The sequence below is a fragment of the Falco rusticolus genome, chromosome Z, assembly GCF_015220075.1.
Source record: "Falco rusticolus isolate bFalRus1 chromosome Z, bFalRus1.pri, whole genome shotgun sequence".
Taxonomy (NCBI): Eukaryota; Metazoa; Chordata; class Aves; order Falconiformes; family Falconidae; genus Falco; species Falco rusticolus.
In genome coordinates this window covers 58,059,912-58,076,861 of record NC_051210.1, presented here as the reverse complement: position 1 = coordinate 58,076,861, position 16,950 = coordinate 58,059,912, and the positions used below count along the sequence as shown (strand labels likewise).

General features: G+C 40.0%; 2 protein-coding genes across 4 annotated transcripts in view; one reads left to right on the top strand and one right to left on the bottom strand.

The window, feature by feature from the left end:
* Window positions 1-8,349, top strand: part of POC5 (POC5 centriolar protein) — a 28,457-nt gene extending 20,108 nt beyond the window's left edge. The window contains exons 8-12 of one of the 2 annotated variants that reach the window (XM_037373598.1): window positions 587-749; window positions 4,111-4,187; window positions 4,957-5,070; window positions 5,965-6,141; window positions 7,911-8,349. In XM_037373598.1, coding sequence (XP_037229495.1) covers window positions 587-749; window positions 4,111-4,187; window positions 4,957-5,070; window positions 5,965-6,141; window positions 7,911-8,060 — 681 coding nt within the window. In that variant the 3' untranslated portion in view covers window positions 8,061-8,349. Of the gene's footprint in view, window positions 1-586; window positions 750-4,068; window positions 4,188-4,956; window positions 5,071-5,964; window positions 6,142-7,910 lie in introns of both variants that reach the window. The other variant, XM_037373597.1, reaches the window with a different exon arrangement.
* Window positions 8,329-16,950, bottom strand: part of ANKDD1B (ankyrin repeat and death domain containing 1B) — a 28,803-nt gene continuing 20,181 nt past the window's right edge. For both annotated transcript variants that reach the window (XM_037373599.1, XM_037373600.1), the window contains 4 exons: window positions 14,666-14,761; window positions 10,915-11,113; window positions 10,098-10,229; window positions 8,329-9,775 (listed from right to left, as the gene is read on the bottom strand). In XM_037373599.1, coding sequence (XP_037229496.1) covers window positions 9,717-9,775; window positions 10,098-10,229; window positions 10,915-11,113; window positions 14,666-14,761 — 486 coding nt within the window. In that variant the 3' untranslated portion in view covers window positions 8,329-9,716. The remainder of the gene's footprint in view (window positions 9,776-10,097; window positions 10,230-10,914; window positions 11,114-14,665; window positions 14,762-16,950) is intronic.

Here is a 16,950-nt window from a genome sequence, read left to right as displayed (position 1 = left end):
CACAGTAAATAAAGTTTTAAAAGATATATTGTAAAGACACTCTATTTTAACAAGACATTAAACCTAGAATTTCAACAGGCTTACCAATGTGGTTTACCAGCAAAAAAAAAAAGCAGTAAGCCGTGAGTTTCAAAGGTAACTTGGTGTCTTTTCTCAGCATTTTTAGTTTTTTACAGTAGGTAGGAAAGAGTTTGCTGATGACAATTCACCCTATGCTTCAATAGTTTTCTGGGAACACTTATTCCTCTGTTGAGCCAATCCATGTTCCTGCGGAAGTCTAGCTTGTGCCAGATGTCTAAAGACAAAAACTTGTCAGATAAATTTCTGCTTAGCTGGTTAGGTAGCTCTGACAATTCTTTTGAATTCATTCTTGTCCTTGGTTTGCTCTAGTACAAATGTGCGGTGGTACAAAGAAATGACAAGTAGCTGCACATCTCTGGTGAACCAGACGTTTTGAAGTGAAAATGCATTATCTTTGTAAACATAGGAAGTGACTTTTGAAGCTAATTGAGGAGTATGTTCATAGTTTGAATATGTTTGTAGTTTGCATTCAGAAGTACAGGAGGCTGTTTCCTTATTCTCGCAGCTAACTGCTACTTTGGAACAGACAAAAGCTGAGGTTCTGCGACTGCACAGTGAAAGAGAACAGTATGAAGACACCATGAAGAAAGCTTTTATGCGTGGTGTGTGTGCTTTGAATCTGGAAGCAATGACCATGTTTCAGGGCAAGGACAGCAGGACAGAACCTGGTCAGTATAAAAAGCAGCTCTAACCTGGTAGTCTGTGTGGGGTTTTCTTGGCTTTCTTGGTTTGGGGGTTTTTGTTTGTTTTGAATGATTCTCCCCCTCTCTTTTTTTTTTTTTTTTTTTTAATTTAATATGAGGACTTGTGGCGATACAGAGTTTATCAAATACTGCTTTACAAAGTCCTGTTGAATAAGTTGAGAATATTCTGATGCTGAATTTTGTACTGCTGTAGTTGGAAGATGGAACATGTTCTCTTCATCCCACCTTGCTGGGAGGGTGGTAACCTGCAGCTGAAGGCAGAACAAGGAAGATGGGGATGGTGAACTTCTTAAGTTGCTGTGGAAGATTACCCAGCATTTTGTCAGCACCCTGATTATGGGGAAGTGAGGGGGAAATCCTGGAAAACCCACCTCTACTCAGTGTGCAATGAGTCGTCTTTTTTAATCTTGCCTTTTAAGGCTAAAAGGGCAAGTAAGTCTCTCAGGTTCTGTATTTAGTTGGAGTTCTGTGCCAGAACAGGAAACACCAGTCTAATTATATCAGCAGCACACTCATAAAACTTGTGCAGCTACACAGGTAAGAGCTGCCCACCCTTACTGACGTAATGAAATAACCCCATTGGGGTGAGACTGTCTACAGCTGTAGGAGCATAATCATGCTGGTGCAGCAGTCTACATTAAAGAGAAAACAGCTGTGCCAGCAGGAGTGGCACAGCTGTACAGGTAGCTTAACAACCAGCTGTACTGGCGCAGTTGTTAATGGCCTTAGGAAAGTAACTTCAGCTGCTAAACTTAACAATCCTTATACGAGAAGTTTCTGAAATACTTCAGAGTAATTCTTCCCCAAAAATGTAGGTAGGAAGAGGAGATAAAAACCTGAAGGTGTAAGAGGTGTAAGATGGTACTTACCGGAGCAGCTGTCTGAGCCTGTTAAACATACATGGTATTTGTGCAGTTACTTAGGAAATTAGAATATGACATTGGCTAAGTGCGGTAGCTGTGTGCAAGTGAAAATATGATCGGTATTTGGGGAAGGTGAAAAATGAATGACGTCTTCAAGATACTGAGTTTGGAAATAAAGTTATAGAGCATTGCCCAACTACTTTTTATTTTTCACTGTGTTATAAATTAAGAAGTACTGTCTCCTGAGGCTTTATCTTATATTTGTTTGTTTATTGTTTTCCAAAAATACACAACAGACAATGGGTGTACCTAATACTGTTGGGTAACCGAGTGGTGTGAAATAGGTATGCATTGTTTCTGTAAACTTGCAAAGAGGAGGGTAGGTAGGTAGGAAGTGAAGAAAACCGAGCTCTAGAGCTGCTGTAACCAACCACTGGGACTCACGGACCAATGTTTTTGCTTGATTGTTACCATGAGACAGGAGCTTATACACTACACGGGCACAGTTCCTAGAGATTTGGCTACGCTGGACAGCTGGGGTGGCAGTACCTAACTTTTTGGGTGTCCAGCATCATGCTTTTTTAATTTTCTGTGGTCGGTGTAGTCCTCATCAGGCTTCATAACGTCTCATATTCTCTGTTGCTCTTGGTCCCATGCTCGCCATCTTCTTCCACTGCCTCTCATACCACCTTCTCCCCTGCCCCAGGCACACTATTTCTGGCTACAGCCAGGTGGTGCATTTCAGGAAGTGAATTACATAATAATTTAATATGGTTGTACAACTGCTTATTACCATTCTTCCTCAGGTGTAACAGAACAGCAATCAGGACATCAGAGGACTTCAAACGTCAGATTAGATGCTTATTGTGATTTGTTCTAGTCTTGTAATCTCTAGAACTTCGTGTGCCAGTCGGTCAGCGACTACATGTTTATAGGAACACTGCAGTGCCTCCTACTGTCATTGGGAATAAAAGCAGAATTTGACCTTTTTACAGATTTACAAAGTTATTATAATGTACATTTAATCATTTAGTGTGTATACGATGTACAGATAACATACTTTAATAACCTACATTATAATCTGTATTATAGTGTGCATGTATCACAAGCTTAATGGGTCTGTAACATTTGTAGCCAATGCTGATGGTCTAAAATCTATCTGGCTGATTTACTAACACATGGTTGGTTGTTTTTTAACAACTTTTATTATATTAACATTATTGTTAACCTCTTTATGTATTTAAAGGAACATTGAAGCCACAAGAATTCGTAACTTTACTTTAAAAAACCTAACACTGCTTTTCTAAGTAACATACATCAGATCTGATTGGTATGTAACTATGCATTGGTCCTGTCTGTGCTGAAGCTTAATGTGTGTGTACACACATACGTATGTACAGAATGCATATTTCTGGCACTCTTGAAATCTTTGAGTAAATGCACCGACTTGAACTACCTTCCTTGTATTTTCCCTGCATGCTTCAAGAGAAAAAACAACAAGCTACCACATGGTGTCTCTCTAGTCCCTGGAATGAGCTAAGTTCCCTTGTCCTGGAACTGCTACCATCTGCTTCAGAAATAGGGACATAAATAAGAATATGTCTCTGCTTCCTTTAAGGAAGTTTGTATTCAAAAGGAAAAGGCTGAAACTGCTTGGAAAAGATACTGGGCTTTAGTCTGCAGATGTGACATCCCCAGGCTGTCTGCATAGCAAGACAAAAAAATCCTGGATGGATTTTGCACAAGCTCAGGCTTACCCAGCTTATGCAGGGGTGATGAGAGCTGTAGGGCACCTGGAGATCATCCCAGCCCTACAGCCAGGATGTGGCCAGTGTCCAGCTATTGTACATGGAGAGGAGGTGCTGCTGAGCGTGATCTGTGTCTTTGAAATCGCAGTATGTTCTCAGGAAAGTTAAAATAACATTTTACGTTATTGACAGTGAGCCCCCTTAAGGATCTTACACCCTTGCAGAGGTCCAGTATGGCATTTCTGTGTTTTGCTGCTCTCCACCTGAACTGGATCTTGTCCCGTAGAGTAAAAGCAGCTCTTGCACAGTGGAGTTACTATTGTCAAGCAGTACAGAGAACCTCAGTTCTTTGCACTACAAGTATGTGACAAGTGCCACAGGGATTTTGAGACATAACACAGAAACAAGCCCCTTGGAAAATATTATTTCCAAGTATCTGAAAAGAAGGGTCAAGTACAGGAATGTTTATGTGTGTATATATATTTATATATATATATATATGTGTGTACACAAACATACCCCCTATAAAGAACAGGCAGATCCTTTCAATTAGACTATACAGAAATCCCAAAGGAATAATAAAGCTGTTACTGTGCTTATCTCTTTTTTTTTTTCCCCTTAGGGTTTGCTAGATTATGTGCTGATCCCATTACTTTGTGTTTCTAATAATAGATGTAGGAAGTAGGAGAAATGATAACAGTACCATTGTTGCAGGAAGGCTACCTCCTTCGCAATATAATACTCCATCACCACCACCTCCACCAGCAACTACTCTTCAGCTGGAAGACATGGTAAGCACGTAGCTGGAACAGAACTGTGTTTGCTGGTGACAAAAATGAACTTCATTGGTTGGAGCTTTATAAAAATAAATGCCGTAGCCTGTGAATTGAAGAAATTTTAAGACAGTCTAAGTGTAAAAAGAAACCTATGGACGTGTTCAGACTGCATGGTGTAAGTGAAGTGACTGAGGCACAGCTGCTGTGTCTCACTATGCTTTCATTAAGCTCTGCTTTTTACTTTAGTGAAAATGTGTTAAACTAATGAAGAAAAGGTCAGTATAAGAAGAGTTTTCTCTCTAAGATTCTTTCTGGAAGAAAAGCTGTTAGAAGGTTTTTGGGTTTAAAAAAACAAAACAAAAAAAAAAACAAACCCTGAGCTTAATATAGTCTGAAAAGAAGAAAGCTGGCTCGGTTGTGTCAACTTAGCCAGATTATTGCCTGGTACCTTGGATGTTCTGCACCTGCCCTAGAGTCATCCTGAAGACATTGCCACTGTAAACCAGTTTCACACTAGAGTACAGGTTACAACGGGGGAGCTGTGCTTGCCGCTGTCCTGATTTTCCATTCTGATACTATCAAATGTTATTCATATGTTTCTACAATTTTTAAACAAGTATTTTTAAATTAGCCAGAGAACAGTAAAACTAGACCTAAAATATCTGCAAAGAAGGTACATTTAGAAGGGTAATTGGAATAGTCTAAAGAAGAGTATCTATCTGAAGAGTAAAACTGTTTTCTAGAAAGTTTTCTCATTCTTTGTAAATTCTGGTTTTATTCACAGTTTTCTAGCCACCTGGGTCACGCAAGCACTTACCAGACCAGGCTAGATTCTGACTCTCCAGTAATTGTCACTAGCACAACTACAGCATCTGGTGTGGTGTCAACTCAGAAACTGGTAACATGATAAAATTAACTTTCTTTTTTTTATTTTAAGGCATAATTATAACAAATATTAGTTTGGGTGTCATTATTTCCATGTTTTTCAGAGCAAAACAAGTATGTAGTTGAGGAAACTGCCATAGAGTTTACATCACAGTGTGAAGACACTAGCTTCAAATGCTCATTAATGTTACAGAAACCCATTTATGTTAGGAAAAATTTTAAATTGTTTTTGCAGGGGGAGGGGGAGGTGTGACAAAATGAAGAACAGAGGAGTGCACGTACACTTAACGTGTAGCACAACAGGAACAATTGATGTTTCACTTGGTAACATTTTGTTCTGGAAAGAATATGCTTTGCCTTAGCATCCTGCTGTTTGAAATGTCTCTCTCATCCCCTCTGCTGTATTTGTTACTAAACTGGCCTTTTACTTTTCTCCGCTGTCTTCTGCATTGCTCTCCTTTCTTTTTCCCATCTGATACAGTTTGCTACCAGCTGTCAGAAAAAGATTCAGCATTTTACTGCATGGAAGCTTTTTTGTATCTGCTCTGTCATTGCTAGAAAGACTTTCCAGGGTGACAGAAGTGCCTGCAGCTGTCACTCAAGTATGCAGCCAGTGAGCAAAACTAAGCTATCCATGCTGCTTGATTTTTTGTTAAATTAGCCATACTCCCTTCAGGATAGAAGTCGCTTGCTTGAAATGCTGTCTCATCTTTATGTGGAAAAAGGTGGAATAAACTAGATTGCAACTAGATGGAGCCAGTTCAGTCCTGTATAACATAACTGGATTACCTGCAACATTCCATGTTCCACTTAGGCACAGGGCTGACATATCTAAGCAGACATATCTAAACCACTGTAAATACTATGTTTAGAACTTTTTACCAACTAATATTTAATTTATTTGTAGCCCACGGCAAAAGTAATAACATCTGCTCAACAGAAAGCAGGAAGAACAATCACTGCTCGAATCACAGGCCGAGCTGATATGGGACAAAAACCCAGAATTTGTGGTAGTTTAGCAGTGATGGGAGTTGTTCCACCCGTGAGTTCTGTCATTGTTGAAAAACATCATCCAGTCACTCAGGTAAGTCAGAGTTAAGTTTGTAACAGTATTCTTACTACAGCACATCTGGTAGTAGTTTAAAGAAAAACAGCCATCGTGAAGAGGTATTACACAAGGCTCAGTCTTGAGGCCTGTTTAAAATAACAGTACTGTCTTTGGGCTGGGTAGAAAGTGCTAGTGAGGAGAGAAAGTAAATATTGCCGCTTCAATCTATTTGTCTTGTTTCTGTAGTAATTATTTCATAAGTATAGTAGTCTTGGCTGTCTCTCTCTTGGCCAGCTCTTCCGTAAGTCTTCCTCTTAAGAGAAGCTGGTACAGCAGTGTTTGGTGTCATCACTGTGCAACCACAGTTTAAAGACAAGCTTCATGGTGTATAGCAGGAATAGTGACTGAACCAGAGGTGGCAGAGATATAAATTAGCCTGACAGGCTGAGGGTAGCAAATTATTGGGGTTGGGGAAAGTAAAACCCTTGTCCAGAGGCAATTAATTTCATCAAGCCTGCTGCCTGTTGTATTTTGAGTCCTAGTCCCCCCGTTCATCCTGAAGAAAATACTGAAGGAAGTGCATTAATAAGGTATGAAAGCAACATACAAGAAGACTGTAAACAGTGACCTACATGGTCTAAAAGTGTAGCAATTGTCTAGACCAGTCTGAGCAAAAAATGGTTGTAACTGGAGGTGTATGGGACAGTTGAAGATTTTTTTTTTATTAATAATTTTTTCCCCACTATTTTAACCTGTAAAGTAGGATCTGAGTTTGCGCTATCTGAAAGTCCAGTTTCTCTTCAGAGATACTGCTGGAACAAGCAGACCTACATCAGCTCCTTTAATTTGAGCTGGAGTTACTGGTAGCTGTCTGTGTGAGGAATTTCTGCTTTCACTCATTTCCTGTGGTGAGTCAGAGCCCTGTGACAGGCTGCACATAGCTTTCAAGAATTTGGGCTCCTAAGCAGAAATTCATATTTAAATTGTATGTCCTTAGGGGGTTAGAGGTTTGGTGTGGAAATTCTTTCATTAAGACAGATTTCTTAATGAAATTTCTTTCTTTCATAAGACAATTTCTGGATTCAGATTGTGTGACTAGCATGACAAATAAAGTACCTGAACTACTGTACAAAAAAAACTGACTTCGGAAAATAATAAATGTGACAGTCCCAGAGATATATTCCATATACTCTTTCTGCAAATAAAAGCCTAAGTGGAAGTTGATCAGATTGAAGTATTTCTTTTGAATTAATTTGACAGGGGAGAGAGTTTACCTTGATTAAAAGCAGAATGACTACTGTTTATGGCGGTAAGGTGGCTAGGTTTTGGGGAGAAAAATTCATTGTTAAATAAATGCAAACCTTTTCCTTTTAGAGACCAGGGACTTTTCAGAGATTTCCTCGTAGCAAATACTGAACTTCAAAAGGAAAGCTGGCATGATTAAGTTAGCACTACAGGGGAAAACTCCGAACAGTTTGTAAAAAAAACAAAAACAAACAAAAAAACCCAAAAACAAACCAAGCAAACCAACTTTGCAATAAGCTTGAGGTGATAAAAGCTCAGGGTACCCAGTTAACTGGAAGTTTAGCACTTTATATTCTGAAAAGTATATTACAGATAAGGAAGGAAAAAAATTACTGTCATTGTCTTAAAGTAACCAAGGTTTGGGGTTTGTTTGTTGGAGAAGTGTATTTCAGTTCAGATTGCAAATCTTTCTGTTTAAGCTATAGCTCACTTAGAGCTATTTTAATGGGGATTTTTTTTTTTAACTGTTAAGCGTTTTGATGTATCTGGTTACTTTTCAGCAAACTGTATCCCAAGCAACTGCTGCTAAATATCCTCGAACTGTGCTCCATTCTTCTGGTTCTACCACTGTGAGACCTGCAGGACAAGCTGGGCGAATGCTTCAGGGCCAAACTGATACCAGTGTTCAGTCAATAAAAGTTGTTGACTGAGTGAATATTTTTCTCACCAGTGGGGTTTTTATCAAAGTACAACTTAAACTTCTTCCCAGTCTTTTCGGGTTTGATGTAGCAAGGCCTAAAGTATGTATCATGCTTTAACCCTTTTCTAAAAAAAAGACTTTTTTTAAAGTAAAAGTGCTTTTATAGTAAACAGCAGGAGGGGAAAAAAGAATTTGAAATCTTATTCTACCTCCAAACCATTTGAGAACTGATTAAGATAAACACTTTTTATTTAAGGAGTCTTTTACACACTTCTAAATAAAGGATAGAATGTGATTTATTTTTTTTTTCTGAGTCAGTTTGTCTTGTCCCAGTGTTACATCTACTTTCAAGTTAAAATTACATTTATTTTTGATACATATGCTTTCGGTTGCTTATGCAACTAGGTGTAGTTGACATGCATTTTAATTATATCCTATAACAGCATTCTTAAATGAAGAATAACAGGGTGGTATCCTTCACACTCAGGGTGTGACTTAAGCCAGCTAAGGTACTGAGTCCATCAAATTGTTAAACATTCTCATTTTCTAAGCTAATCTTGCATACCTATCAGCATCTTAAGAATTTGTGATCTTAGATCCCTAATTCCAAAACCTGAGGATTTAGCAGTCTGTTCTTCATGTTCCTGTGATGATCAGCAGCCCTGTCAAAACAGGTTGCACATAAGAGGGCAGTTGGGGATAAGACTTCAGACTAAGAATCAGATCATCAACTTTTTAGTACAAACAATAATATTGATTGCAGGAGAATGCTAGCTCTGTAGAGACAGACAAGACAATTCAATTCTTGCATTACATGATAAAATTGTTGCCGTTTTGTTACAGAGAAGACTACGTGAAATATATTTAGTATATGAAATATATTTAGACATGAAATTTATTTAGTAGTGAGAAAACCTTTAAAAATATTCAGCAAGACACTACCAAATATTAATTCAAGACATGAACAAGAAATAGGTAAATAATTGCTAGATGTGTTTATTAAAGAGCAAATGCTCTGTTCTGAGTATGTATATAAGGTAATGCCTTGATACAAAATTCTGCAGCCACACGTTATTTTAGACATGAAATTTTTGTGCATTTTCACTACATAAATCAAATGCTGAAGAAAAAGACTTGTCCTAATCCTAACACTGATTAAACAAGAGAAAAGACCTGTTCAGACAGGAACACTATAATCCTAGCAAGACTTTATAAAAACCTGAATCCCAAATGAGGCCAGGTGCCAACCTATTTTTGGAAGTGTTTATTTATAATTTTCATTTAGTAAATTAAGTTTACTTTCAGGTAGAAAACATCTCATTTACATTTCATGTCAAACACAAAATACCTTAATTTGCAGTTCCAATATAGAATCAGTGTATCGGCGTTAAGCCAGATGTAGAAATTGTAGGGGAATGGGTCTAGCTTAGCGGTATTGTCATAAATTACCAGCCAGCCATTCACTTTTAAATTATTTAAAATATTGTATAGCAAACAGACGAGAACGAACTAACCAGTGTTTCAAGGGTGCAAGTTCTTCTGGCTTGAAAAAATCATACAGTTTCAAAACAGGTGTTTTTTTCCAGGGAAGATGTTATTTGTATTTGAAAATCAGTTTCTGTTTGGCAGGTAATTCCATCATATATGCCATGTTTTATTTATGAACTCATGAAATTGCACATTTTCTGGAGACCATGTCAGTGCTACTTGCAGCTCTGATCTTCTCTGTAAAGTAAAAGGAAAAGTACGTGCTTGATGTACTTTGCTTTTTACAAGGTCAGACTATTCTAATGGAGAATGGCCAGCCACATTTTAGCTATGTTTAAAGGACAAAGGAGGGAAGCAAAGCTTGCACGTTTTTTATTGTCCTTTATCTCAAGTCTCCCTTAAATGCTCTTCCTCAAGCAACCTCACCCCCCAGCAAGGGCAGAGTCCCAGAAAGAAAGTGTCTTCCAGCTCTGCCACAGTTGCACCTTCCCAGCACCAGCAGGGACCTCAGCACCACACTGCAATCTTGCAGAAGATAAACTGCTCTACAACAACTTACCAGCTAAAGGCGGAAATCCTGCTTCCACCAGCTCTTCGTAGATATGCTTGACAGGATTCTGATGAGCCAGCGATATACCATGTAACCAGATGAGCAACATTCTGTTTCCGTGTTCCTTATAACTTTTTTTCCCTATGCAATACACAAAGCATTTGTCTGTTCCACATGCTGGAAACAGCGTATTTTGTGCTTTTACCCTTCTGAGAGTTTCAAGATGTTTTAAAACCTACTTTATACTCTTATTTCCTTATAAAGGTTAAAAAAAAAATACTAATTTTATCCTCAGGCTACTGTAAAGGGAGAAAAAAAGCTAATACATCTTAAAATTAATTTTTTCCTTTCATTTTTTCTCAACCTGTGGAAATATACCATGGAGCAGTAGTAAACAAGTACAATGCATGCTATAAAATGATTGCTTTCTCAGCACTTGAGATGTCTGAAACCAGCAACTGCTGTTTAATGGCAGCTGTGAAGACAAAGCATGAACAAGGTCTTCCTGAGTCACACGGTTCCCCAGGTCCTCACTTGCAGCATGACCCACAAGACCCTCCGTGCTGCTTACTGCTCTTGTTTTTGATTTCCAAAGATGAAGGTTACTCCAGGCCAAGAGGGAGAACAGAAGTGGCCTCTACTTCTACAGGACCACTTCCCAGGAACCAGGGACAAAGTTTGTATCCATTCATTGCTCTTTTTCATAATGTGAATAAGAGCAGTATGGCCAGCATGTATCTGTGATACTCACATTAGTTTAAAAAGCAACTCTGCCTTGTGGTTTTTATAGTTCAAATACTATGTCTAGCCATCCAGATATTGTTACCTGTCCATTGTTCTTCAATGGCTTTAATTTGTTCATCTGTGAACTTCCAGAACTGGGCTAGTTTTTTCCATTCCTGGGGTTTTAACTGGTTGTATGCTAGATTCCAAAGGGAGGAACGGATTTGTTTGGTCTGTGCACTATGATCTTGCTTGAAGGACAAGCCAAAGTCTGACCCATCATCACTACAAGCTAGATGTTCCTAAAGAAGAAAGCAGATGATAAATTTTGTAACAAAGCTGGGAACCTTTGCTTAGTGAGCCGTCAACACTGTCCTGTACAGTCATATGTAGCTACTGACAGGTGGTTTGCTCAGTGCAGGTAAAGGAACCATGTTTGGCTAGTAGAACTCTTTTGAACTCAGTCTGGATGATGCTATTAGAGTCTGAATAACAGAACAGAAACAAAGCCTTCCTGTGTCTATTGCTATACCTTACTAAGTTAAATGCAAAATAAACCACTTTCTTTGGCACATGATATACAGCAGCAAGTAACTGCAAGTACTACGCCACCACTGCAGTGCTCCTGGGCTCTGTCTACTTTATATGTCACATTTTGAACATGGCTGGGATTCAGCCACAGCTCTTAACGCTTTCCTTTTGCTCCTCAAAGTCCTAACATCTCTCTGAGAAGAGTCTAGGCACAATTGGCATGGCACTTGCTCAAGCTGTCACCACCTCTGCTCCGTCAGCTCCACTTGGCTGAAGCGGGTGCTACCAGGTCATTTGATGGCAGCATGAGCCATAGGGTTTAGTATGTGGAACCCAGTTCAGCAAAGTGTCTAAGCACCAATAAGCACGTGTGTTGAACCTGGATCTAGTCTTATTGCCTGCATAAGCAAAATCAGATAGAAACCAAAACTGCAAGCATTTTACCCTACAGATTAGAAGTGATGTTGCTACCATGTGCATGGCTCACCTGGAACAGGAGTGATGGGGTTGCTTCTTGTTTGAGCACCTCTGCAAAAGCCATGCCTATCAGTGATTTCACCCCTAGCTAAGCAGTGCCCAGGAAAAAGCCTCAATCGTAATGTAGGTAAGCTCAAACTACTTTTATATTTAATTTTGTTTACTTGCTAGTCCTGTTTCAAATCAGTCTCCAAAGTGAAAAATGTCTTCAGGAAGTTGATGCAGGATTACAAAGCAGATACTAAGCAAAAAAGGAAATGGCAGCATGCCACATTTTTTAAAAGTACAAAATATAAAATACTTCATTCCAGATTAAATTCAGAAAAATACAACAGGGTTATTTCCTAACTTTATGAGAGTTGTGCAAGAAAAAAAAGATCTTAGTTCGGTAACTAAGCATTGTCATTTATGTTTGATTCCATTTTTGTGGTGCAGACTTTATTTCATGCTTCCTGACACATGCAAGGTTTAGGTTTAGGACATTCTACAGGACAGCTTCAGAATCTCCCCAGTTCAGTGTTTCTCTTCTGAGGTTAAAACCCCTCACCTCCTCCAAAAACGAAAACAAAAACCACAAGCAAACAAAAAACCCCAGACTTATTTCTCCTCCCTTTGCAGCAGCACAGCTTCTCTTTGCTGCTAATTGTGTGTCTAGGCAATGGCTGGGTGGAACAGTAACAGCAGCCCTCAAATCCAGTCAAAAACAGCCTGGAGCCTGGGCAATGATAGGGAAGGGTTGGGTGGAAGCAGTAAATAGAAAAAAGGGCAAACAGAGAGAACAAGGCACTCACACATTGGTATCATACACTTCCTCACAGCAACATGACATTTCCTTTTTGTAACTAAAGCCTTGTCACAGATGAAAAGTCAGCTCAATGTAACAAAATGACAGTTCTTACAATTGAGTTCTTACAAAAATGGTTAAAAAATGCTGTAATTTCATATATGGTAACACCATCTGAGCATCATATTCCATAACTGTAAGATCTAAGCTGCTCCTAAAGACTGTGCTCTTAGCTTTAGGTAATGGAATGTAAACACTTATATTTCCATTTCCCAGCATCTGTGGAACTCTTGCAAAAAAACTATCTACTTAAACACCTTTTCTTCTCCTCAGGCAATTCAGTAAACAATGCCAAGAGGTTAGGAGCATTATGGGCTCACTGCTGCTGTCTAACTTGTCATGTCTTCTCTGGCAACACATGACTTCACTTCTGATTCTCCTTTAAGCCAAAAGAATCAATAACATACCTGACAACTCGAGTTGAACTGATGCAGATCAAACATGCACAACGCAAGGAGTTCGTAGAGGTGTTTTTCATTATAATTAATGTAGATATGTGATTTACCAGCACAATTCCCTCTAACATTAAGCTTCATGTATTTGGACACGCAGGGCTGGAGTGGGGCAGTAAAACCAGCTAATTTATGTGTCTGCTCTCGGGCAGGACGAGTACGCTTGCACCGCCCCCGGAGGCGCTTGGCTAACCTGTTAAACACTCCCTAGCAGGAAGCAGGCATGAGAATGACCTCACAGGTCTGTGTGGCAGCTCAGCAAGGAGACACAAGAGCTGACAGTCAAGTGAATTCCTTTTGCCCCGGTTTGCTAGCTCTGGTGCTCACAGAAGTACTTGCTCTACATAAATAAATTGTATCAGCATCTCCCTTCTTGCAGTTTTTTTGGTGGATGCTATAAGAGATGTCTTTCACTGCCTCACTAGGACCAACCTGCAGTTTATTTGAGAGTGTGGAGATTTTACACTGTATTGTGTCAAAACCCAGCAAATTTAATCAATTCTCAGGGAGCCCACATAAACCTATGGCTCCAAACAAGAAAAACTGAGCAAGCTAATACAGGACTGACTTGTGGAGCATTAATATGCCTTAAAATTAATCTTCACCATCCTATGAAATACCTCCCTTTCTTCAAGTGTGTAGGTACAGCAGGTGCTTTGTGGCTTTCTACTACAACTGTCATTGGTGGAATAAATAAACTTTCTTAGAATTCTGAATGTCCCTCGTGACATGAGATGTCCTGAATTTTCAAGACCCATTTGGGCTTGGTCTGAGTTTCAAGGCGTGTCTCTGGGCACGGCCTCACCAGCAGCCCAGCTCCAAATATTCCTTTGAATTTAAGAGGTACTAAGCTCAGCTTTTCTTGCTCAGACACTTACTGCCTATAAAGCATGTACAGATTCATAAGTGATTCAGGATAATTAACACAGGCCAAAATAATTGTCACCTACACTTTAATACATCTGCCTCTCAGCCCTTTAGGGAGGGCCATCACTAAGCAGCCTATGTTTAAATAACTAGGGGAAAATGGTTAGAAATTCAGACAATCTGAGGTCAATCTAGGCCATGTCCTTCACACTTGTTGCCTGATTCTTTCCCGTTTCATTGATTGTATTTTATAATTAACACACATAGAACAGAGGAGGGAGCTCCTGCCAAAGCAGCTAAGCGCTTGCTAGTCAAGGAGTGATGGACACCTGTGCTCCTCCACATATTTTGCTGTACCAGAGTACACAGGTGTGGATTCAGGTCATCTGAGACCTGATGCTGATGGCACAGTTTTAATTTGGGTTAGAAACTCTCCCCACCCCTTTATTTCTGTGTGTAGAGCATGATGCAGGAAACTGGTAAGATCTACTGACAGCTTAACAGCTAGTCAGAAATAAAACTTTTATGGGGTAGAGACCTTGCTGTTCCCAGTTCTAACCCCAATTTCTCAAAGCCAGTCTCGCAACCTGCCAAAATAAACCACCTCAGGCAAAAGGCATTTCAAGATCAGAATTGGCTTTTCCCTTATAGTTCTCCTCATTGTAATGAAAGATGTATCTTACCTGTTTCATGGCATAGTACCTTTCTGCTTTAATGATCATATCTACAATAAGGGCATGATTGCTCCTTGATGCTACAGCTAGTGCAGTTTTTCCATTCTGAAAGCAGAGAGAGTGAATCAGAACATTATCTCATATGTATGATGATATGTATATCATAAAAAAAAAGCAGGAGTTTCATTCACAGAGCCCTATCCCTTATTTCCAAGAAAATTTATTACTGTGGATTTATGGCTTCAAGGTAGCTACAAAGTTCTATGCTTTGTACGAGCTGTATCCCCCCAGCCCAGAGGCGGTCATTTTTCCCCCTGCACTGAACTCCCCGCTAAAGAATTTCTGGTGAGGTACAATTGCTTTCAGAAACCTCCAGCACTCGGGCTGCTCTCTACTCCATACTAGCTTGCCCTCTCCAGTAACGGCTTCCAAGTTCGTGCAAGCCCCTGTTTCAAACAGGCTGAAAACTACCACAAATACAGTCCATTGGCGTGTTATTGTTAAACTGGCATTTCAGATGGGTAGGCAGGCAAAGCTGGAAAGGGACAACTTTTAAGGGCAAAACTGCATCTTGTTATGGACGGTAAGAGAAGCTGTCTCACAGAATGAAAGGAGAGTGTGGGACTGAGTTTCTCATGACAACTGAAGTGAGCGCAACTGAAGTTGATGTTTGCCAGGTAGTACAGGCAGTCAAAGGAATTAAAAACCATTGCTTTAATTCCAGCTGCAGAAGACTGCTCAGTCTATCTGAACCTGTCTCTGCTATCAGCACTTCGATGCATGGGCACCTCTTTGGCTCTGCAGGGTTTTTTCTGCAATTGTCTATTTTCAGCAGATTTGTACTGAGTGGAATCACCTCAGATTTAAATATTCAGGGATATCAAGCTAGGCGTTCTAGAAAATTAGACCTAAAAGAAGCCACTCTCTTAATCAGAAAGTTCAGTAATTAAAATACAAGGCATTTCAACTCTCCAGCTATTTTAAAGTTCCCTAAGATATACCATTGGAGCTCTAGCTCCTGGCTCTGCTCAAGATCATTCTAGCCTGCTTTAGAAAAGCATCACATTGGAAGCCAAGGAATTTACATTTCAAAGAAGCTTTATAGCGTAGACCTACTTTGTATGTGAAGAGTCCAGAGACCACAAGAGCTTATTGGGTCCAACATCTGGAAAGATGTTCTGCATTTCACAGGGAGATGGAGGGAGTGGGAAAAGGAGGTGTTGCCAGCCTCCTGTGCTAGTGCAAACACTGCTGGATTCTTGCGTGCACATGTAGCACGGCAGTCTTGCACACAGGGAGCACTCTGTGCACTATCAATCACAACTGATGACAATTGTTTCTGCGGATTGGAGGAAGGAAGATCTCCTGAGAGACCAATCCCTGAGCTATAACAGCTTGCAACTCGTGCAGATTTAGGACATGCTCTGGAGACTGAGGAGGCTCTTATTGCCAGAGCACAGATGCCAGGAAAACTCAGCAATTGCAGCAGGCTCTCCTTTCTCCTGCCTGCTGTTCAGTAAGGATGGGAACATTTTTTGCATCTTGGCACCAACTCAGTTCAAAGAGGTCTGTACTTGCAAATGTTCCCAGCAGTAGCGTGGCCTCAGGGGTCATCCAGCAAACGGGCAAGGGAAAAACTACTCCAAGAAATAAAACCATTGCAGAAAAGTGACAGAACGTGGGCTGGCTCAGAGCCATATTCTCATAATGTGCCCAGGACTCTGTCAACACTACTGTAATACCAGGGCACTACCCAGCCCAAAGACTTGCAGGTGCTTAAGGTCAAAACAGGCAATAAGAAATAAATTTCTGTGCCTGCCCTTGGAATACAAATAAGTAGAGACAATTTTCCAATGGCTAAGGCACTGTCTAAGGAGAACAAGTTTTCAGTCCGTGTTAACCCATATGAGACTGCAGCTCTCCAGCCGCTGTAAGCATGACTCTGAAGGGGAAGGTTTAACTGCAATGTAGCATCTTACCTCAGCCTCCCAAAACACATACACTGTGTCACACACACTCAGAGTCCCGAGCCTCACACCAGGCTAGGGAAAAAAAGATGATCCTAGTCCATAAAGCTTTAGTTCTCATTGGGACAATTTTGTACATAAAAGTAACTTTTCAGAATTAGTAAAGACCTAGATTTTGCTTATGATAAACGTCAGATCTGTCCATTCAATCATACAGAAAATCAGTATAGTGGTAACAGCGTAAAACGGGGAAGCTCAGCCTTGCAGTAATTTAGGAACATTTGCGCAAACTGGATTTGGTATGCTGTCCTTTCAAAAGCACTTCCC